General features: G+C 44.2%; 1 protein-coding gene across 2 annotated transcripts in view; it reads left to right on the plus strand.

Annotated features, from left to right (window-relative positions):
* The window catches only part of Slc25a13 (solute carrier family 25 member 13), a 181,997-nt gene that overhangs the window by 33,295 nt on the left and 125,923 nt on the right, over positions 1 to 22,779 (plus strand). For both annotated transcript variants that reach the window (XM_006986884.4, XM_006986883.4), the window contains exon 3: positions 5,823 to 5,965. In XM_006986884.4, coding sequence (XP_006986946.1) covers positions 5,823 to 5,965 — 143 coding nt within the window. The remainder of the gene's footprint in view (positions 1 to 5,822; positions 5,966 to 22,779) is intronic.

Below are 22,779 nucleotides of genomic sequence, written 5' to 3' on the forward strand. Positions count from 1 at the left end.
TTTATGTTAGCAATTTAGATTGTTATTAAAATGAAAGCTTTAGGATGCTTGAATTTTAACTTTTGTTTTGTTTTTCCGAGACAGGGTTTCTCTGTGTAGCTTTGCGCCTTTCCTGGAACTCACTTGGTAGCCCAGGCTGGCCTCGAACTCACAGAGATCTGCCTGGCTCTGCCTCCCGAGTGCTGGGATTAAAGGCGTGCGCCACCACCGCCGCCACCCCCCCCCACCCCCTCCACCCCCCACCCCCCCACCCCCGGCAAATTTTAACTTTTTATTGTGACAATTTCAAACAGAAATAGAATTATAAAGCAAACACCCACATGATTAGCCCTTAATTTAAACGAATATTTGTCCTATTTGTACACTTTCACACATACTTTCCTAACTTATTTCTTTGTTCGGCATTTATTATGATTCACCTGGGGTGCTGTAATACACATCTTCGGTTAATAAGCACAGTTTCCTTTTTACATGGTAGACCCAATTAAAAAAGAAACCCGTGGTTCCTGGTAACAGACAGTATCAAACACCAGTATTCGTATGGTCTGTTTTGTTTTATGCCATCCTTAGAACCAGGGATCAAGGTACAGACTGGCAGGTGACAGGACCTGGTGTGCACAGGGAATCTCTGGCTGGGAGAAGGTCAAGGAGAATTTGCCTTTCAGCCCCAGGATGTACGTGACTCCTGGCAAACACAGATAAGGTTCTGACCCAGGTCATCACTCACAGGCTTTTATTAACTAGCTCGTGGGGAGCTGGCCAGACAGGACTCCTGTCCTTGTGGAGCGGGCACTACAGGGACAGGATCCTTTCAGAGTCCTTTTGCTACTGTCCTCACTCAGTGTGGTGTTAACAGAAATACAAAATCACTTAAGGAATTATAAAAGCCTTCCTAAGCATGTATTTCACCATCTTAAAACCTCCCTCAAAAACCTGGAAGAGAGGGAAGCTTCAGGTCACTTAGACATATTCCCAGAGAGATATGAATATATTCTAGAGATGAGGCAGCTGGAAGAAAGAGTCTCTTCCTCTGGCAGTGACCCCTGTTCCTTGCCTCAAGGACAACCAAGCCATCTTTGCCAGCACCACTGGTACATGCTTTTTTACCATGGTTGGCCTATGTCCGTGAGTCCAAGAGACAACCTTTGACTTATTTACTTGAACCCCAAAGTGACTCATCCCTGCTTTGGTGGATGAGCTTGTTTTAAACCTAATAAAATTATATTTTGTATCCAAATTAACATGCCATCCTATTTAAGAGATGATCTCTTTGTCACCTCTAAACAAACGAGGCCAATAAAAATACCTTGGTGAGAATGTGGACTGTTGAGGTCTGAGTCTGGTGCACAGATAATAGGCAACGTCTCCATGGTTATTTACAGCGTGAGTGTGCCTGTGGCACCAGCACCCAGAGTTCCTTGCTCCCTGTGCTAGCCACTCCCCACAGCCCCAAAGGCAGCTGGTTGACTTCTCTCGTGGCATCTTAGCTCTGTTCATGATCTCATTCCACGATAAGGTGTAGCCACGCAGTCTGCATTCTGTCTCTGTTCCTTCTTGCACAGCCGGGGCTCGAGCCCCAGGCCTCAGACATCACAGGTTGATGCTCTTCCACTGAGCTCTACTCCCAAACCTGCTTTATGTAGATACATCTGTGTTGTCTCCGGTGGGTGGAGTTAGTTTATTCTCATTACTATGTTGTATTTTATTGTGTGACTGACTATATGACAGTCAATTGTGTTTCCAGCTGTTTGACATCTGGGCCTTTTTTTTTTATAGCATTTTTTTTCTTGGTTTTTCGAGACAGGGTTTTTCTGTGTAGCTTTGCACCTTTCCTGGAACTCGCTCTGTAGACCAGGCTGGTCTTGAACTCACAGAGATACGCCTGCCTCTGCCTCCCGAGTGCTGGGATTAAAGGCGTGCGCCACCACCGCCTGGCTTTTATAGCATTTTTGACATAAATCAGGTTGCTGCGAATACCTCAACTTTTTGGTGTTATAACTCATCCATTTTGTTGGAGATTTCCCTATGATTGAAAGTGCTGTCTATGGTATGTGTGTTAGGCACTGTTACAGTAACATTGCCCAGCAGTTTTCTAAAATGGTTGGTCAGTTGATTTATTTTTAGATATATCTACTTAAGAAAAAGATTTATTCATTCTTATGTGCATTGGTGTTTTGCCTGCATCTATGTCTGTGAGGGTGCCAGATTCCCCAAACTGGAGTTACAGACAGTTGTGAGCTGCCATGTGGGTTCTGGAACTTGAACCCGGATCCTCTGGAAGAGCAGCCAGTGCTCTCAATGACTGGGCCATCTCTCCAGTACCATCAATTTATTCTTACACAGCTAGTGTGTGGGAGTTTTCTCCATTTTTGCCAACCTTCATTATCCTTCATTGTCTTGTGAGTGAGTAGTGGAGTTCACTGCAGTTTGATGGTGCATTTTTGGTGAAAAATATTTTTAGGGTCCACAGCTTGACAATGATTCCAAAGGTCATTTGGAGGAAAATTCAAAGGCTACTCATCAGGCCAAGAAAAGCTCCAGGAAAAAGTAATACAATGTTCTGAGCCTCTCATTCATTCGAAAAGTATTTCTTAAACACATTTCCCTGCCAGGCAGCAGTCTGGGAATTTGAGGGAACAACGAGAACACAGCCCCAAAGCCCTGTCTTGACAGAGCCCTTCCCGCAGTTGGAGCAAGAGTCACTGCTATCTTGCGAGGACAGACAGGTCGACCAGAAATGGTGGGCTTGGACTGTCTCCCACTGATTGGAACTGCCAGGCCATCCTGCGTTCTTGGTGGTGTGCCTGGCAGTTCCACGGTGCACGCTGGCCCCAGGGAGCCATTCCAGCCTGTCAGAATTGAAGCTGCAGCCGGGGTCTGCTTCTCCGTGTTTCCTCTGGTGACCATATGATAATTTAGTAGTGAAAAACCTGCATCCTAGAGAGTGGGGAGGGCAGGGACTTGGTTTGTGGGTCTGGAGCAACCAACAGATTGAGCGGCAGAAGCTGCAGTTGGGATATCCTCATGTCAGACCACATGCAGAAACAAAGCTCTGATATGCTGAAACCCAAAGGTAAATACAGATCTGCTCAAAAGCCAGGAGAGAAAGAAACTGTGTTGGTATTTGGTCTTGAGATGAGCAAGGACCAGCTTTTTAAGGTCAGAAAAGTAACAGAGGGATTTGCAAAGGGGGAAGAAGAGCCCTGTAGACTCAATTACATAAAAATGTCAACCTGGAAAAGTATTTGAAACAAATGTGACCCTGCAAGGGGGCCAGAGCGTGTTCCCGCACCGTTGGTGGCAGTGTGGATTGGTACAATCGTTTCCGGAGACCAGAGCGATAATAAGTGCCAGCCGCCTGAAAGTTCCCATCCTTTAACTCAGCAATTTCTTTTCTCATGGACTCTAGTTTTTGAAAATAGTCAGGAATTTGTAGGAATGTTATATAAAAGAATAGCTATCTTAGGTTTTCTTACAAAATAACCCAAACTGGAAATAATCTAAATGTGGGCCAGCAGGAGAAAACTTAAGTTGTGTTTTGAAGTAAATTAATCACTGTCCTAGAGAAACCTTGGTATAACCACACTGCAGGATTGCTGTCATTAGCCGTGACATACGCCTTCTGTTTCAAGCTTGCTTGTCCTCATTTAGGAAAAAAATCACAATCAGTTCTTTCTTCTGTAGATCCCCACTCCCTGCAAAGTGAAGTAAATGTCGCTGAAGGATGGTGGCGTCCCTTGCTGTCTCTTCTTGTACTGTACTTAGAAAACAATATTCTACCGCTTCCCATGGCCTCCCCCAGGCAGTGGCCAGGACAGGGTAGCTGCTGGTGGAAGCAAGTCCTTGTTGCATCCTTGATTTGGTGCTGTACCAGCAGCAGATGCCACTCAGGGAAGTAGAGGGTTAAAGAAAATAATTAAAAAAAAAAAAAACAATTTATTTAATTTTATGTGCATTGGTGTGAAGGTGTCAGACCCCTGGAACTGGAGTTATAGACAGGTATGAGCTGCCATGTGGGTGCTAGGAATTGAACCCGGGTCCTCCAGAAGAGCAGCCAGTGCTTTTAACTGCTGAGCCATCTCTCCAGCCCCAAGAAAAGAATTTTTAAAATAGCCAAAACAGGGACCCCTGAAGTGGCTCAGCAGGTAAAGGTGCTTGCCACTAACCCTGATAACCTGAGCTCCACCTCCAGGACCCACACAGTCCTGAGTCCTAGACTGCTCAAATAACTCACTCAAATTCTAACAGTGGGCCTCCCTGAGTTCTGGTGGAAAGGAGACATCTGCAAGTCACCCTCTAGTCTTCCGTGGGCGCCATGGCATGTGCATATACATATATGCATAATACATACATAAATGTAATAAACCAGCCAAACCAAAAATGTACTTACATGTTGTGGGCATTGTTCACAATGTATTTCATTTTTATCTCATTTGTTTCACACTTCAGCCAAACAGAGCGGGTAGTATTATTATACCCATTTTGCAGAGGAAGCATCAGAGCCCGGGGAACTTATTTAACTGTCAAGACTTTCAGATGGTAGCAGGCACAGTCCCACATTGCAGGACTACAAAGTCTGCTACTGCACCTCTTTACATTGTGCCCCTCCTTACTCTGGCTGCTGGTGTGGTTCTAATCACCGAGTAAGCCCTGCTCTCAGGTATCTTGTCTTCCTCTTCCTTTGCTCTTTTATCTTGGGAATCGGAAGATCTGCTACTGCTCCACAAGGATGCCATATCCTCATGTTTATTCTCAGCATTTCCCAAAACATGGGTGTCCCCAGGAACGAGACATAGCCAAGTCCCCCTTGCCTAAGCTGGACCGAGTCCTAGAAGAACACCATGGAGGAGAATCTGGTGCCAGCAAGTCCCTGTGTAATGTTGAGTAAGATGACATTAAGGAGGGCAGCAGTTTAAACCTGCGTCCAGTGTCATGGAAGACGCTGTGTGGCTCCAGGGTAGTGTTTCAGTTCAGTTTGTCATCTTTTCTCAGACTGTGGGCCTCCCTGAGTTCTGTTGGAAGATGAACCTGGAACTGTTAGAATTTGAGTGAGTTATTTGAGCAGTCTAGGACTCAGGAATTGGGAAAACCCCAAGCCATCTGGGACTCCATGAAGAGGGTGGGGGTGGGGAGAAACTTCTATGAAGTGCTTATGGGAGCAAAATAAAGAAAATATATCTGACCGGCTAAAGTAGAAAGGCAGGGCTGGGAGTCCCTGGTTAGAATTTGATGGCTCAGGCTGGCTAAGCTTCCCTTTTGTTTCGGTGTTGGCACTGAGCTGGGGCTTGGTTTCCTTACGTAGGGTGCAAGGTGTAGGAGCTGCCTTTCACAACAGCCTCCCCGAAAGAGGATTTAATACTTCACAATTGATCCCACTTTAGAAAGGACATGTCATCAAGCGCACATGCCGGGAACCCTGGCCCTTGGAAGATTGAGATAGGGAGATCTTGAGTTTGAGGCTACCTGGGCTTCATAGCGAGACCCTGTAGGGCATTATTTCATGTCTGCTAGTAGCTTTCCCTTTCCCCAAGTCATGACAATTTAAATTGTTATCAAACATTGCCAGATGTCCTCGCGTGCAGGGGTGGGGCTGGGGGACACTGTGCGAGCTACTGATGACCATAAAATTTGACTATTTAAAATCTTTCTTTGAAGTGGTGGATGACAACTGTCTTTTGAAGATGGTATTAACCTATGTGATTTTATCTTTTGAATGTTTGTGGCCTGTTCAGTATTGAGCGCATGACTATATACTTTTAAGAATCAGATGTATTGGATAACGTTTCTTTCCCCTTACCCTCCTTTTTTTTTTTTTTTAACAGTATGCGAGCATTGAAAAAAACGGTGAATTTTTTATGTCTCCCAATGACTTTGTCACTCGGTATTTGAATATTTTTGGAGAAAGCCAGCCCAACCCAAAGACTGTGGAACTTTTAAGTGGTGTGGTGGATCAAACCAAAGATGGGTATGTGTACTTCTAATTATCTTCCTAAGTCTTCTCTTCAAGCTAGCTTTCTTTTGCTTAATAATAAAGAACTCACTAAATGGATGCATCCTATCTAGCTCCAAAAATGTTTTTCTATCTATTAATCCATTATTTTAGAAATGATATTCTTAATTTTCTTTCAAGAATCATTTCAGAGTTGGTGATTGCATGTTTGGAAGACGTGTTTCTAGCTGCATGGGACTGTTGTAGCTGATGAGGTGGTGTGAACATACATGAGTGTATGTTTTATATTTCAAGGTTGCTATAAAATTACGAACTTCAACATGACTCTATGGACATAACTTCTATCATCTTTCCCTTTCTTCAAATTGTCTTTAAAATTTCACATGTGGTTAAATGGTATAGAAATGGGAGACAGAAAAATGTGATGACTCCAAGTCTCAAGGAAGCAAGCCTTTGCCTGGCAGAGTAGAGACTCCATTGTGTAGTCCTGAGCAGGCGCTCAGCAGGGCGCCCTCTGCCTTGTCCCCACCACCTTGTGGTTCCTCTGGAATTGGTGTATCTTGGCCTATTTGATGGAGGAACCTTGGGACTGGTGTAATTAAATATATTGAGATGGAAAAGTTACTTTGTGTCATCTGGGTGGACCGAAATTCCATCACAAGTGTCTCTGAAGATGGGGGCAGAGGGACATATGACACAGGGACCCGGTGTCATATGACTGCAGAGGCTGGTCTGAGTCCTGCATCCATAACCAGGAGTGCCTGCAGCCACCCACACGCGCATGAATCTAGGATGGAGTTGCTAGAGTTTCTGGAGAGAGGTCCTGTCTGGCCTTGCTGACACCTTCATTTAGGACTTCTGGGTTGTCAAATTGTAATAGAATATATTACTGCTGTGCTCAGTCTTCCAATTTGTTTTATTTATTTTTAATTGACAAATATTTATCATATACAGTATGTTTTGAAGTACACACTCATTGCAGAATGGACCAGTCTTCATGGTTAACATATTTATCACACTAAGTTCTTGTTTTGTTTTTGTATTCAGAACATTTCAAACTCCCTTAGCTATTTTCAAGTATACATGTGTTTTTATTAAACGTAGCCCCACAGTGTCCAAGACTGTCTTTTGAAAATATTTGGTTCTCTGAACGTAAGTCCCCTTAATACTTCCTCCTTCATGCCTGCCTGGTGTGATCACCATTCTACTCTCTGCTTTCATGGATTCTGTTGTTTTAAGATTCTGCTTACAGGTAAGAACATGTGCCCTTTGTTTTCCATGCCTGGCTTATTTCACTTGATATTGTATCTTCCAGATTCATCCACATTGCCACATGTGACAGAGTTCCTTTTTCAAGGTTGAGTACTATTCCATTAGGTGTTTATGGTGCATTCTTAATTCACTCATCCATTGATAGATGCTTGAGTTGACATCCTCATCTGGCCTGTTTTGACTCCTGCTGTAGTGAGCATGGGAGGACAGGCATTTCTTTAATCCATTGACTTTTTTGTGTATTGTAATCGACTACAGCAATTCTTTTCTCTGGGGAATTAGAAAGCCTATAGTTGTAAAGAATTTTTGTTGGTCAATGACCAGTTTTATCTATGAAAAACATCCCTTTCTTCTCCCAATGATACCTTTTGGCTCACCCAGCGATCACTAAGGAGTGACTCCTGGTAGCAAGTGCCTCCGTCTAAGCTGGGATTGGACTCGGCAACCGAGTTAAATGCCTGTGGTCAGCACGGCCTTCTCATCTTAACATCTCCGGCTTGCTGAAGCTCACTTGTTTCTAGGCTAGAGATTCATGAGTTGCTGACTTGATCAGCTTTGGGTGCTGGAGCATCTCCCTGGGGCTCTGTCTAGCAGCCGAGCGGTGGCTCTGACACTCGTGTGGGAAGAACATGTGTTCGCCATCTCAGAGATCCTCTTTTCTTGTTTGGACATGGTTTTGTTTTATAGTCGACGCTGCCCTCAAACTCAGCAATCGTCTGAGATGACAGGAGTGTGTCATCAGACCCTGGCGAACTCTATTTCCCATCTTTCCTTCTTGAAGCATGATCGGTGGGCTGGCCTGGTGCTGGTGGTCCTGGTCTGGGCCAAGTATTTTCAGATTTTTGGTTTCTTATTCAAGAAATTTAAACAAAAGCTCCCACAGAGATTGCAAAGTAGTGAAGAAACTTTATTTAAAGCAAAGCAGTAAAAATGATCAGAATAACCGGATGGTGGTGGCACAAACCTTTAAGCCCAGCACTCGAGAGGCAGAGGAAGCAGATGGATTTCTGTGAGGTTGAGGCTAACCTGGTCTACAGAGCAAGTTTCAGGACAGCCAGGAATGTTATACAGAGAAACCTTGTCGCAGACAACCCCCCTCCCCCCAAAAAAAAGATAGAATATACTTCAAGAGAGCAGCAGTCCTCAAGAATGTAGATACTCAAGGGCCCTGATTATTGTTTGAGACTTCTTTTTATTGGGTTCAATAGGAGAAGGAGCTGGACTATTAAGGGGTGTTAGTAAGTGTGGCTTTCTGTTTCTTTCTTTCTTTTGGTTTTTTAAGACAGGGTTTCTCTGTGTAGTTTTGGTGCCTTTCCTGGAACTCGCTCTGTAGACCAGGCTGGCCACGAACTCACAGAGATCCGCCTGGCTCTGCCTCCCGAGTGCTGGGATTAAAGGCGTGCGCCACCACCGCCCGGCTGGCTTTCTGTTTCACTTGATGGATTACATCACATTTTTCTACTGCACATGTCCTCTTCCCACAATACATCTGATTTTAATCATATGTGTGTCCGATCATGCATAGGCATAAGATGGTAAATAGGGGATTCGAAAAGTTCACTTGAGGACGGAGTACTGCCTTACTGCTTATGCTCCCCAAACTAGTCTAGAGTGGATCAAACTTTCATTCTTTTATGCGGATACATTGGGAATCTATTTGAATAGAAACTAAGGTTGGTTGTGTCTCGGGGAGAAGAAACTTACTCCCTTACCTGAGAGGTGTATGGCTACCCAGATGCAGGTGGGACTCAGAGGTTGCTAAGTGCATTTGTTAGGTGAGGGGTGTGTGTGCACAGTAGACGCAGGAGAAGGAACTATCTGCCATGTCCACTATTAGAAGAGGAGGCTGTTAATAATTCAAATTAAGTCGAGGCCCTGAGTAACCAAACTGGTCCCTATGCCTCCTTGCCTCAGCTTGGTTTGCTTTGCTTTGGCTTTTGAGTCAGAGTTTTGCTAGCCCAGTTTGGCTGATATTTTCTATGTAGTTCAGCTTAGACCTTCTAATGATGGGCTTAATCAATGTGCAGAGTTAGTCTGAGAAATACAGTCAAATACATGTGAACTGATAGGAAAAGATTTCTCTGCACTATCCCCATGGGCTCTAATTCCATCCTCAGAGTCTTTAAAAAAAGATTTTTAGATATAGTTTTATGTGTATGAGTGTTCTGTCTGCATTTATATATGTGAACCACATTCATGCTTGGTCATGGTGCCAAGAAGTCAGAAGCAGACAACAGTTCTCGTGAATGTGTTAGGAACTGAACCGGAGACCTCTGCAAGAGTGTTGTTGATTGTTTACTGTTTTACTCTTTTGGGGGCATGCCACCCAGCTCCCAGATAAATCACACATGGAGGCTTATTCTTACTTATAAATGCCCAGTATTAGCTGGGCTTGTTTCTTGCTGATTTTTCTTAAATTAACCCATCTACTATTTGCCTCTGGGCTTTTTCCTTTTCTTATTTCTGTATACCTTACCTTCATTTTTACTCCGTGGCTGCTTGTGTGGCTGTGTGGATGGCCCCTAGCATCCTCCTCTTCTTGTTCTCTTGCTCCTTCTTCTTTTCCTTCCAGATTTCTCCTTCTATTTATCCTCTCTGCCAGCCAGCCCCGCCTATCCTTTCTCCTGCCTTGCTACTGGCCTTTCAGCTCTTTATTAGACCATCAGGTGTTTTAGACAGGCAAAGTAACACAGCTTCACAGAGTGAAACAAATGCAACATAAAAGAATGAAACACATCTTTGCATCATTAAAACAAATGTTCCATGGCAGAAACAAATGTAACACACGTTAAAATAATATTCCACAACACAAGAACAACCAGTACTCTTAAGTGCTGAACAACTCTCCAGTCCCATCAGGGTCTTTCTAAGATAGATCCAGAGGATTATTTGTTGTAGCACAAGGAAGAGCCCTGCATGAGAGACATGGTGTAAGAGACAGTAATACAAGCTTCATTTCCACCGAGAGATCAGGAAAGACATCCCATGAGTAACGTGTGGGTCGTAGGAGTTGTGGTCCAGAACAGAGAACAGAACATTTGGGGCAGAAGGAACAGGCCCCCAAAGAGGCCCTGCAATTCTGAGATGTGAGTCTAGCATGTCTGGGGTACAGTAGTGCGAGGCTTGGTGGGAGAGATAGGCCCTGTCTAGACCATGTAAGGACTCATTCTTAAGGGTGAGGATGAGAACATTTATCTCAAGCTGTGGAGAGCCACCCGAGGCTGGTTTGAATCAGGAAGTTGGCATGGTTTCCTGTGGGGCAGCATAATTCCTATTGATATTCTTTGTGTTTAGATTTTCCTTTGTTCTACTGTCTTAATCGATTTAAGGATGGATTTAATCAATTTCTGAAGGTCCTTGAGGGAGATGAAAAAAGATTTTGAATGCCTGGGGGTAGAAGCCTCTGGTTTGGGGGCTTCCTGAATGAGGGGGCTTGCCTCACATCTGAGGAGGGGGAAGAGATGAGTTTTGTGATTTCTCAGGGCCCAGATTCCCATAGAAGTAAGCCATGTAACTGAGCAGTGTGAATGATCTACCAGCTGTTGAATGTGTATGGGTTCTGATGTGTCTTTTAGGTTTGGTGGTGACTGTAGCTTCCGATTAGGATGGAAGCTATGCTGAGTGTATCATCTAAGTATAATTTTCATCTATAGCTCATGCCTTTTATCTACTAAGAACCAGGTGGAAATCTTATGTTGGTCCACATGAGCTTTGCAAACAAATTTCTGTTTGTTTTTAATGATTATCTCGTGAGAGCAAGCTAAGACCAAAAAACTTTGTGACTAAGTGGGGCTACGATGAGCTGGGGTTGAGTGTTTAGCTGGCTTCCTGCAACAGATACTGAGCCCTGCCTATTAGGGGGCTCAGGTGGCTGGAATATCTCATTGACTTGCTAGGATCGCATCTAAGTTTTCCATAGACAGTTGTCCCCCCATGGTCCTGGCAGATTGGTTTCAGGACCTTCACAGGATCCTGCCAAGGTCTGCACATGCCCAGGTGCCTTCTATAAAGTGCTGTGGTTCTTACATCTAACCTATCATGTTTTCCACAGTGCCTTAAATCATCATGAGATGACTTAATAGCTAACACAATATAATGCTATGCAAATAGTTTTCTCATATTGTTTAGTGACAAGAAAGTCCCTGTTCAGTACTGATGCATTTCTTTTTCTGAGTGTTTCCTAGCTATAGTTGGTTAAATGTTTAGATTTAGGGCCCATCGACACAGAAGGCCACCTGTACATGCCTTCCACCTTGGGTATAGAACTGTTTGCACTGTGAGAAGATGTGTTCTGTGAGAACAGACTTGGGGAGTGTTGGATAACCTGTTGTCAGTGATGGGATTAAAGGTATAGGCTACCTCCTTGTCAGCTCCTACTCCATTTTCTTGAGCTGAGAGGATAATCAACACACACGAATAAATCCTTTCTGGTCAGAGAACAAAGATCCGGCCGGTCCTGGGACAGGACTGCCCGAGGAATGGAGGGGTGCCAGAACAGGTAGAAAATGGTTTTTGGACATGTGGCCTGTGCAGTGTCTTCTGCTTTTCCATTCTTCATTGCTTCCTTCTTTTTTTTTCTTCCTTTATTAAGAAAATGTTTTACTCATTTTAGATACCAACCACAGATCCCCCTCTCTTCCCTCCTCCTACTTACCCCCCAGCCTCCTCCCTCAACACCCCCCCCCCCATTCCCTCCTCCAAAAAGGTAAGGCCTCCCATGGGGAGTCAGCAGAGCCTGGTACATTCAGTTGAGGCGGGACCAAGCCCCTCCCCCTGCATTAAGGCTGTGTAAGGTGTCCCACCATAGGTAATGGGCTCCAAAAAGCCAGCCCATGCACCAGGGATGGATCCTGATCCCACTGTCCCTTAAGCAGACCAAGCTACACAACTGTCTTGCTTATGCAGAGGGCCCAGTCCAGTTTCATGGAGGCTCCACAGCTGTTGGTCTAAAGTTTATGAGTTCCCATAACTCAGTTTGGTTGTCACTGTAGATTTCCCCATCATGATCTTGACTCCCCTTGCTCACTGGATCCCTCTTCTCTCTCTTTGACTGGACTCCTGGAGCTCGGCCTGGTGCTTGGCTGTGGATCTCTGCATCTGCTTCCACCAGTTACTGGATGAAGGCACTATGATGACAGTTAGGGTATTCACCAATCTAATTACCGGGGTAGGCCAGCTCAGGCACCCTGTCCACTATTGCTAGTAGTCTAAGCTGGGATCATCCTTGTGGATTCTTGGGAACTTCCCTAGCACCAGGTTTCTCCCTGTCTCTATGATGTCTCCCTCTATCACAGTATCTCTTTCATTGCTCTCCCACTCTGTCCCTGTTCCAGCTCATCCATCCCGTTCCCTCATGTTCTCATCCCCTGTCCACTAACCGTCCATCCCCCTCACCCCCAGTTTTTCTCAGGAGAGCTCATTCATTTCCCCTTTCTAGGGTCATCCGTGCATCCCTCTTAGGGTCCTCCTGGTTAGTTAGCTTCTCTGGAGCTCAGCACATCTTTCTTAGTGAGGAAAATACAGCCTTTTAAATCCTTCCCAGGGTGGCGGAGGATGTAATCGTGTTGATGATAAAATCATTTTTATATACCTGTTTTCACTTTGTGAGGCTGTGGTGAAGAAATCCAGGCCTTGGCCACATGCTGGGAGTTAATGAGGTTTACAATTGGCAGTGCTTAAAGAGTATTAGGGTAATGTATTTAAACATCAGCTGCTCACAGGCTGAACTGCTCAGCATTGCAGAGTTCAGTCCCCATTGGTACAGGAGGCCTTTCTGTCTGCTAATGAGGGACGTTTTCCACACTCTGACGGTGGACATGCATGCATTTCAGGTAAACACCTGAAATTCATAATCTACAGAATTAGGCAAAGGCATCTCTTTAATTAAAAAAAAAAAAAAAAAAAAGCCTTGATAATAATCATCACCAGTCAAACCGGGGAGCTTAAATGTTCTTCGTAGTCATCAGACTCCCAAATTAATCTACCAAAACAAAAGGCCTCATTAGCGCTCTCATTGAATCAGTGTTATTTTCTTTCTCTTTCTGTGGAGGTCTGATTAACCCCCTTTCTTTTTGCATTACTCACTCCATGTTTAATATTTGATGTCTGAAATCATAGGGGGTGCATGCAATGTGGTGGCTAGACGCTGTCTACAAGCTGTAAATTAAAAAGGATTTTTAAAAAGGTTGGTATTATGTTGCTGATGCATTTGAAAATCTTTAGGAATGTCAGATGCCTGGGTCTTATTTTTCTTTTTGATTCCAGAAAGGGTTGATTAATGACTAGGTACTGATTTCACATCTCATTCATATGTACCTACAGTGCCCCTCCCCCACTCCTCCTCCTCCTCCTCACCCAAGCCCTCTTTGGGAGAGTGTTGCTGAAAGGGCAAAGTAAGAAATGGCCATATCTAGAGGGGAAAGGGAAGTCACAAGAAGCTCTTTTTGCACATGGGCTGCTAACAAAAGGCCGTGCTGATGGGCAGGACTCTGGAGAGTGGAGCAAATCCATCAGGTAGGTAGGAAAGCGAAGACATTTTGGTCTAGACTAGGAGATTGGCTTCTTGTAATGATGTGGAGAGTTCTAGAACAACAGTGTGGCCTGTGTCCCCCTGGAAGAAGCCCCATGATCTTTTCAAGAGCCCAGGAGGTGAGAACTGTTCCTGTAGAGATGTGACGTGCAGCCCACTCTTCTTCTGATGCTGGTGATGCTGAACAGGTGTCTCCAAGGCTGAGGATGGTGAAATTGCTAGTGTTCACCCCCAATGTTGGTGTCCGCAGATTCATGCTGAAACCCGACCCACAGCTACGAATCTAAGAGGTGGGGCTGGGGGCTGTGGGGAAGTGGTTACAGGGGCTAGGCCTCCTGGGTGGGGTTAGTGATCTTATGAGGGAGACTTGGGAACCTGTTCACACCTCTCCGCCTCTGCAGAAGACACGGAAGGTAGTGTCTTTGTGGAACAGGTCTCCACCAGACACTAAATCTCCTGGCGTCCCTTCATCTTCTGGAATGGGGAGCCAAACGTTTTTGTTGTTCATAACGTTGTTGTAGCAGTCTGAATGGACTAAGGCAGATGCCAAGCCAGAGAGTGTCCGTTCTCTTCCTTATCCCACCGTAACCACAGCGCTAACAATATTTTCACTTCAGAATGTTCACGAAGTAAAAAAGTTGTTGACTTTTCTCATTCTTGAACATACATTGAGGGACTAAGTGGAGAAGTACATTTAGGAACTTACAAGTTCATATGCTTACTGTAATTTGATGGCTGAGGGAAGCTGAATTAATATTTTTTCTTCCAAGAAGGAATTTTTGTTTTAGAATAATTAAATTTTTTCATGTGACAACTTCCAGATATTAAAGACTTTCCTAATGTTACTGGTAATAGCATTAATGAAAGGAGCCTTTTAAATGTGGTAATAAAATGTCCCCGATGTTTGGAAGATCTACATAGGGGGACAGTCTATTCAGTTGACCAAAACCTGCTGTGAAAGAATCCCATATGGACTCCAGCGGCACCATGCTGGGTTTCAAGGTCAGAGTGGGAAAGGTCCACATAGCTTCAACTTCCATGTTGCCACTAGTCCCTAAGGAACCTCTGCTGGTTGGTGTTGGCATGACACCCCAGTTTTCTGAAAGGGCCATCAAAACCCTTTCTTTCCTTATTTCCAGCCTATAGTCCTTCATATTCTTCAAATAGAACATATCCTTCCCCACAGACCGAATGCAGTGGTTTTCCGCCAAGATGTTAAAAGAATTTTTAGAATTAAATATGCTCTTTTCACTAATTCCTTTGTTTAAAAACATAGATATTTTTCAAACAAATATTTATATTACCATGTAATATATCCATTATCAACCTGTGGGTTGCTCCCTTTGGGTTCGAATGACCCCTTTACAGGGTCATGTAACACCATTGGAAAACACTGATACGGTTATGATAATTCATAACAGAAGCACAATGGCAGTTATGAAGTAGCAACGAAAATACTTTCATGGTTGGGGGTCACCACAACATGAGGACTGTATTAAAGGGTTGCAGCAAAGCCAGGCGATGGTGGCACACACCTTTAATCCTTGCACTTAGGAGAGAGGCAGGCAGATCTCAGTGAGTTTGAGGCCAGCATGGTCTACAAAGCAAGTTCCAGGATAGCCAGGACTGTTACACAAAGAAACTCTGTCTGGACAAATCCAAAAAACCCCCAACCAACCAGCAAACAAATGAAACCAAGTTGTAGCATTAGGAAGGTTGAGAACCACTGATGTAGTAGATTTCTTCTTCTTTTTAAAAAATTTTTCGAGACAGGATTTTTCTCTGTAGCCCTGGCTGCCCTGGAACTTGCTCTGTAGAACAGGCTGGCCTTGAACTTACAGAGCCCCCCCTGCCTTCCTCTTCCTGGATACTGGGATCAAAGGTATGTGCCATCATCACCTGACATAGATTTCTTCTTTAATGAATTAATATACACACTTAAAACTTCTGAGTTTTAATTTCTAATAGTATGGTAGATATAATCCTTATAAATAAAAGCTCTCTGGGGTCCAAGCAATTTATAGACTGCTAAGGGGGTCCCTGGACCCAGAGATTTGATGGTTGCTGAGCTAGGAAAAAAATGGAAAGGAAGGTAGAGTCTAGAGTGCTGGACTGAAGACTTGGTCATGGGTGAGGTTTAGAAAGAAGTTTACTTACGATTTCATTGATTTTTTTTTTGTTGTTGTTCTTTTTTGGAAATAGATGAGTGGGAGGTATAGACTGAGGTGTTGGCTGTTTATGGAGAGAGCCATCTTGACTAGGATTAGCAAGACTGGACAGAACCCCTCTGAGGGCCGGCCCACTTGAGCGTTACCACAGAACTGAACCCAAGATCCGGTAGTGTATGTGTTAGCTGCCTCTTTCATCGCTGTGACAGAAGTAGCTTAGAGGAGGAAGGACTTATTTTGGTTTGTGTTTCAGGAGACAGCATCTATTTGGCAGGGAGGGTATGGTAACTGGCCATCTCTTTGCTTTGTACCGTCTGTGGGGACAGGAGGTCCAGGCACAGCTTGTTCAGAAGTTGATGGATCATCACGCAAAAAGCTGGGACTAGATCAGAAGTGGATGCCATCTTCAAGGCTGGCCAAGTGACTCACTTAAGCTTGGTAGTCTGTCCACAATCCCTAAGGTTCCATGACCTTCCAAGTTAGCATCACCAGCTGGTGACAAACCTATGGGAAAAATCCCACCTTCAAAAAGCACAGTAGAGCTGTGTGTTTGCCTTAAATTTCAGCTGCTCCAGCCCTGACATGGAATAAGAAAGGTTAAGTGTAGCAAGAGTTGAGGTCTCACCACTAAGAATCCAGAGTAGGGGGCAGACCATGCAGGTATGGGACACACAGGAAACAATTATAGTATAGTACATATTTTCTGCTTTTTTGTTTTGTTTTGTTTTTTTGCCGGGGGCAGGGGTAGTGCTGGTCATTGAACACAGGGCCTTGTGGATGCTATCACAGAACGATACTCCCAGGCAAATTTTTTTCTGTAAGGGGCAAAGAGAGGGATGCTGGAGTCAGAGCAATGAGAGGTAATACAAAGGTGTGGGCTTAATGAATTGTGTGGAATCAGCCCCCTCTTTTACAACCTGGATGCTCTTGAGCAGGGAGAAGTGGGAAATATGTAGACAAAAAGAGATACCTAGATGTCAAGAGGAAAGACAGAAACACAGGATAGCCTCGGAAGGGCCTGGGTCAAAACCCACCGGCCCACAACTTTATCCAAAAGAGCTTTTTATAACAATGCCAACAGGCGAGGCAAAAAGACCTCTCCCGGCTAGATACAACCTAGGTAGACCCTCCCAAACACTGGTACCCAGGCCCGAGGCCCAATCATCCTTTTTTGCAGTCCTGCTGGGTAAAGCCACTAGGAAGCCTCAGAGGGCTCCAACATCAATGTGGATGGAGGCTACTGAAGTTGGGGCACAAGGGAGAGCGCAGGAAAACTAAAGGACAATAGCCCCAAAGCAAGAAGCATGAAATTGAGAACGAGGAGCTATTGGTATGTTGAAAGCCTAGTTGTGACCATGGAGTGAGTGGCTAGGAAGGATGAGGGAAGAGATCCTAGCAAAAGGGAAGTTAATGTAACTGGGAAGCTTTGGTGTACGAAGCACCTGAGATACAATAGTATATTGCAACTGTTTTGATTTGAAGGATAAATATATTAAACATTTTGAGGATTAAGGGAGGAGTGGAATTGGAGACAGTGCCAGCCTGGCACCTAAAAAGATGGGTGGAAAGGGAACTGAGTGTGATGAGGTATTAGAAAGCCAGGAAGGGTGCCAACTTTCATAGTGTGATGTGAATATTCCTCTGGACCAAACATAATTAAATCTCAATACAACATTTTAAAAGAAAGGAGATCAAACGTAACTACTGTTATAATAAAGCTCACCACAAATCTGTTTCTCTACCAGTGTTAGTATCAGAACAGGATGTGACAGTTGCTTCAGTTAAAACAATGGAAAGCTGTGAGGAAATCCTGAAGCAAAACCGATCTGGTTTGCATGCGTCCCCCAAGGCCCCTGTTGGAAATGTATCCCCAAGGCAACAGCATTGAGCAGTGGGTCTTGAAGCATGGGGCTTTCCATGGGCTGATGATGCTAGCATGGGAAGGCATTCTTTATGAAACCCTGTGACTGGCCTTCTTTTCCTCATTGGAGTGATGCCCTGTGGTATTTTAGGATGCAGCAAGAAGCCTGGAACAAATGGCAGTGCCTTGGTCTGGAGCGCCCCGCCTCCAGCTCTGTGAGGAAGTGCACATCTGCTGTTTGTAGATGGCCCAGTGCTGGAGCAGGGCAGAAGAGAAAAACCATCAGGGGATTTAGTGCTTAGTAACTTTCCCTTTGGTAATCGTCCGTGAGTCACTTCCCAGAATGCACTGTACACATCGGGATTTCCGAAAGCTGTTGAGGTTAAGACTTGAATTGCAATCTAAATCAAAAGTTTTGAGGTCACCTGTTTAAAGTGTAAAAAGGCAAGAGTTGAGAGATCTTCATGCCTCAGCCCCGCAAGGGTTGGGGCTTCAGGAATCTATCCCCCTGATAGTCTCTTAATCATTTTCATGAGCAGTTCTATGGGAAGCTTATCTGGGAAGTGGGTTGCCATTAACTTTGAATGACTTACGACCTTTCCAGTGAGTGAGAGAGTGGGGGTGAATTTCCAGTTCATACTAATATTTCTAATTCACAGGTGAATTAAACTGATGAAATTAAATTCAAGGCATTTTTGTTTCTTTGGTTTTCTGGGTCTTTTTCATTGGAAATCCTAGTTGCCAGCAGCATTCACTTGATTGCATCTTTGAGTGATGCAGATGTTCGAAATCATAAACACCTGTATTGTTTCTAACAATTAGATATTGAGTGAAGATTAAGGTTTCTTTTCAGCTGTTTGTACTTAGACTGTATTCCATGAAATATATACGGTTAAAATACCGCGTTCTAGAGGATTTGAGGTAATCCGCTGCTGTGTGTGACTTTGCCACTGACTTGATACATGGTTAGGTTCATTTATTTCAGTTTGTTTTCAATTTTTAGGCATTGCTTTTCTTTTTTTGCCTTTGGATTTAATTGCATTTTGCATATGTAAAACATATGTTTCCAAAGTGCAGACTGTAACATGGAAGGTAGGTGTGCAGGGAAGCCTGACCACGTCTCTTCTCTGTGTGCCTTCCTCTCTGGAGTCGCTCTTTCGCCCTCAGTCTTTGGTGTCTCCTTCCATAAAATATTTCTCCTCCTCAATAAGTGACTTGGTATTAATATTCATGTTCATGCTGGCTTCTTATTCATATGGAACAGACAGCTAATAAGTGCTGCCCCTCCCTCTCCCCTCTTTACACATACCCCGCACACATGCTGGAGAGACTGCTTATATGCACGTGTACATATGTGTGAGGTTCTCCAAAGAAAGAGTCGGTAGTTTACTATAAGGAATCAGCTCTCAGTAAGGCATCTGAACATCCCACCATCTCTTGTGTGCAAGCTGGAGACTGAGGAAAGCTGCTGGTGGTGTGGTAGTTCACCTTCTGACGCCGGAGGCCTGAGAGAACCTGTGAGCAGTTGGAATAGCTCTCGGCACTGGGGCTGGGGAGATGGTCTAGTCAGTAAAGTGCTTGCCATGCAGGCATGAGGTTCTGCGTGAGTATGTAATCCTAGCGCCTGCATAAAATACTGGACATGGTGCTGGGTGCCTACAATCTCAAAGCTGCAAAGGCAGAGACAAGGTTTCTGCGGCTTGCTGGTCACCTAGTCTAGCTGAATCTGTAAGCTCCAGGTTTTGTGAGAGACCCTGTCTCAAAAAACAATTTTCTTTTTGAGAAGAAGTATTGAGGAGGGACACCCAGCATCCTCTGATTTTTTTACCCGTGTTTGAGCACTTGCACACGCACACAAATGTATGATTCAGGTGTGCGTGCGTGCACGCACACACGCACGCACGCACGCACGCACACACACACTCCCAGTCTTGATGAGTCCATGTTCCAGCTCAAGTGCTCAGCTAAGAGACCATGATCTTCTCTTTTGCTCTCAAATGTTTGCTCCATTCCAGCCCCGGGTGACTGGCTAATGCACACCGTGTTGGGGAGCACGTCCATCTAGGAAAATGCTGATCTTATCATAAATCTCCCTCATAGACATACTGCAAAGCAGTGTTTCATCTTGGCTCCTCATTTCTTAATCAAGTTGACATAGGAGATAAACAGTTGTTAGAACTGGACACAACATGACATGTACTAATTGTTCTTCAGAATTGCTCCTCTGTGCACGTTTGTTCAACAAATACTTCTTAGATTCTTCTTGATGTCATGTTCTTACTGTTTTTATAACATTTAGACATATACATGCATACATATATACACACATACAGATATATACATACACACAACTATCTATATCTATCTATCTATCTATCTATCTATCTATCTATCTATCTATCTATCTATCTATCTATCTATCAACTTCTGATAACTCCTGCCATCAGGCACAATGGATCTTCCTCATGGGAAAAGCATTGCATAATGGAGGGAACACTGGCTGGCACAGCATTTGCATCTTGCTGAGTCTCTTAAAACCCGGGAGACCTTAGGCAAATGACCTACACTCTCTGAGCCTGTTTTGTCTCTTGCTCTGTGAATGCTTGATGTTGCTACCCAGGGGCATGTGAAAGAGTTCAGTTAGCTCCCATCTCTGTTGACTCACAGATACCACACTGCTCCATCCCTTCCCCAGTTCCTGCTGTGGCCGGCACCTTTCCCAGCTCCCTTATTTTTGGGATCCTTGTACATGATCGTCCTAGCCTTTCCTCCAGGTGAAGAACAGCCTTTGCTGATTCTGCCCACTGCCTGCCAGCTTCTGCCTTGCTTCTCTTTCCGTAACCCTCCTCTAAAGAGGTGTCTGTTCTGCACTTTGCAATTCATTTCTCTGCTCGTTCATTCTTCAGCAGCCCTCCTCAGGTTTCTCTCGCTGCTGGACTGAATTTGCCCTTGTTAAGTCAGCACGGCAGTCTCCAATGATAATATTAGTCCTGGGTCGGCACAGCCGCTCCTTCACACCTTCTCGAAGTACGTTCTGTCTTTACTCTGGGCACACCGTGTTCGCCTGCTTTCCTTCAATCTCGCCGTCTGCGCCATCTCAGCCTCCTTTTCTGGTTCTTCTGCATCTCTCCGGTTTCCACTAATACTTTCTGAGTTTTCATTTCCTGTGTCACATCTTAAATACTCAATACTTTTGTGCTTTTATGCCTTCAGTCCACTTAGCTCCATCGAAGTATAAGTATAGTTCTCTTTTCGAGACTTTTGTCCTGTTCCCAGCACCCACGCAAGGGCCTGGACTTGGAAGCACATTGAAGGTGTTTTAGTCTTGACCTTCACTGGCACATCCCTTCTGATCCTTCATCTGTGCCCGTATTTGCTTGGTTTCTGCCTTCTACAGAAGAGTTAAGTAAATGCAGATCTGTCCCCTCTCTTTGGATACACATCATGTTTCAGGTTAATTTAGAATTAATTTTTAGATTCATTAAATGTTATAGATTTTTCACCTCAGAAATAAACTAGCCAAGCCTTGAAAGAATCTGAGGGCTGACTGAAAATGCAGTTCAAGATTTCTGATCCTCATGTGTGTTTGCTTCAGTGATTTATTTATATATTTTTTTAAGGCAGGAAGTAAAAAGTCACTGACTTCAGGAACGGAAAAAAAAAGGCTGGAGTTTGTCTTCAATGATTGTGTCTAGAGGGAGAGTCTTCAGAGTCTTGGAGCTTAATTTGCTTTGCAAAGACAGGAAGTACACGGCTTGTAATTCTCATGATCCCGCACTGAGGCTGCTCGGCATTGTACCTGCAGCTTTAGGAAAGTGTGGTACTGTCGTGAGGTCTCTAGAAACGGGTCTTGGTAACAAATGCATGGCTTGGTAGTGCAGGGTAGGATGGAGCACACAGCATCAGTGGACAGAGACTGCTCCTAACTTGAACAGACCCAGGTATAGACAGTTATTATAAACTCTTATGATGATTCTAATGAAAGCCTACATCCAAGGGTGGCCCTTGTTGTAATAGGGACATTCTTATTACATTTGGTTGAAGTTCTTTGTGCAACAAAACATAATTTTATATGAAAAATTCACTTTTTGGGGGACAAATTTTGCCAATTTTTATGGAAATTTTGCTCGTATAATAAAACTTTATGAGACTTAGGAGTGGAGTGTAAGTAATGTTTTCTATATTGTGAACTTTAGGTAAAAACCCAGAAATAAGTACTTAATTAGAATTTTATAAACAGAAATGACTTTTTAGTTTCACTTTTCATTCTTGATGATTTTTAGGTTGTTGGGTGCCCTTCCCAGCCGTTACAGTTGATGCAATCCAGCTTGAACTTGATTTAAAACTATAGCTTGTCCTGTGTAACCATTTAGAGGGGGCATGGCCATAGCTCCATCCGACTTGGTTGATTCCTATACTCCTGGACTGTGTTTTACTCCAAGATGTATTTACCTCTGCGGTCAGTTTGTTTCTTAGTAATTGCTTTGCAGAAACATCCATTCAAAGTAGATTATTGAAAGCAAAATGGAATATATACTTACTCTCAAGTTTGTTTGCTTTTTCCTTTTGCCCCTGAGTCAAACACGTGGCTGCCATTTTATTCACCTTATGGTTGGAAGCATGTTATTGGAGCATTCGGGGTGGCAGGCAGCAAGGCCCCGAAGCAAGGCCTCTCCACTCTATGTGGCATTTCTTCATCCTCAGGTAACAGGTGCGCTGTCCGTCCCCACCGGCGGCAGGAACTCCTTTATCCCGGTAACTCTTTCTGTTCACGTGTTTTCAAGTTGACCGGACAGTACTGCTGCTGCCGCCTCACACAACCTCCACCTTCCCTTCCTAGGGGCCGGGAAGCTTGCTTGCTTCTGTATTGGGGAGAGGTAAGGAAATGTGAAGGAGTCACAGAGCCACTCAGGGATTCTCTTCCTGTGTGTTCTTTAAAACTAACGATGAGCATTTGGAGGCGCTTTATGATGCAGTGACAGAGAAAAGGTCATGGTTG

Source organism: Peromyscus maniculatus, chromosome 3 (assembly GCF_049852395.1).
Source record: "Peromyscus maniculatus bairdii isolate BWxNUB_F1_BW_parent chromosome 3, HU_Pman_BW_mat_3.1, whole genome shotgun sequence".
NCBI classification, from domain to species: Eukaryota; Metazoa; Chordata; class Mammalia; order Rodentia; family Cricetidae; genus Peromyscus; species Peromyscus maniculatus.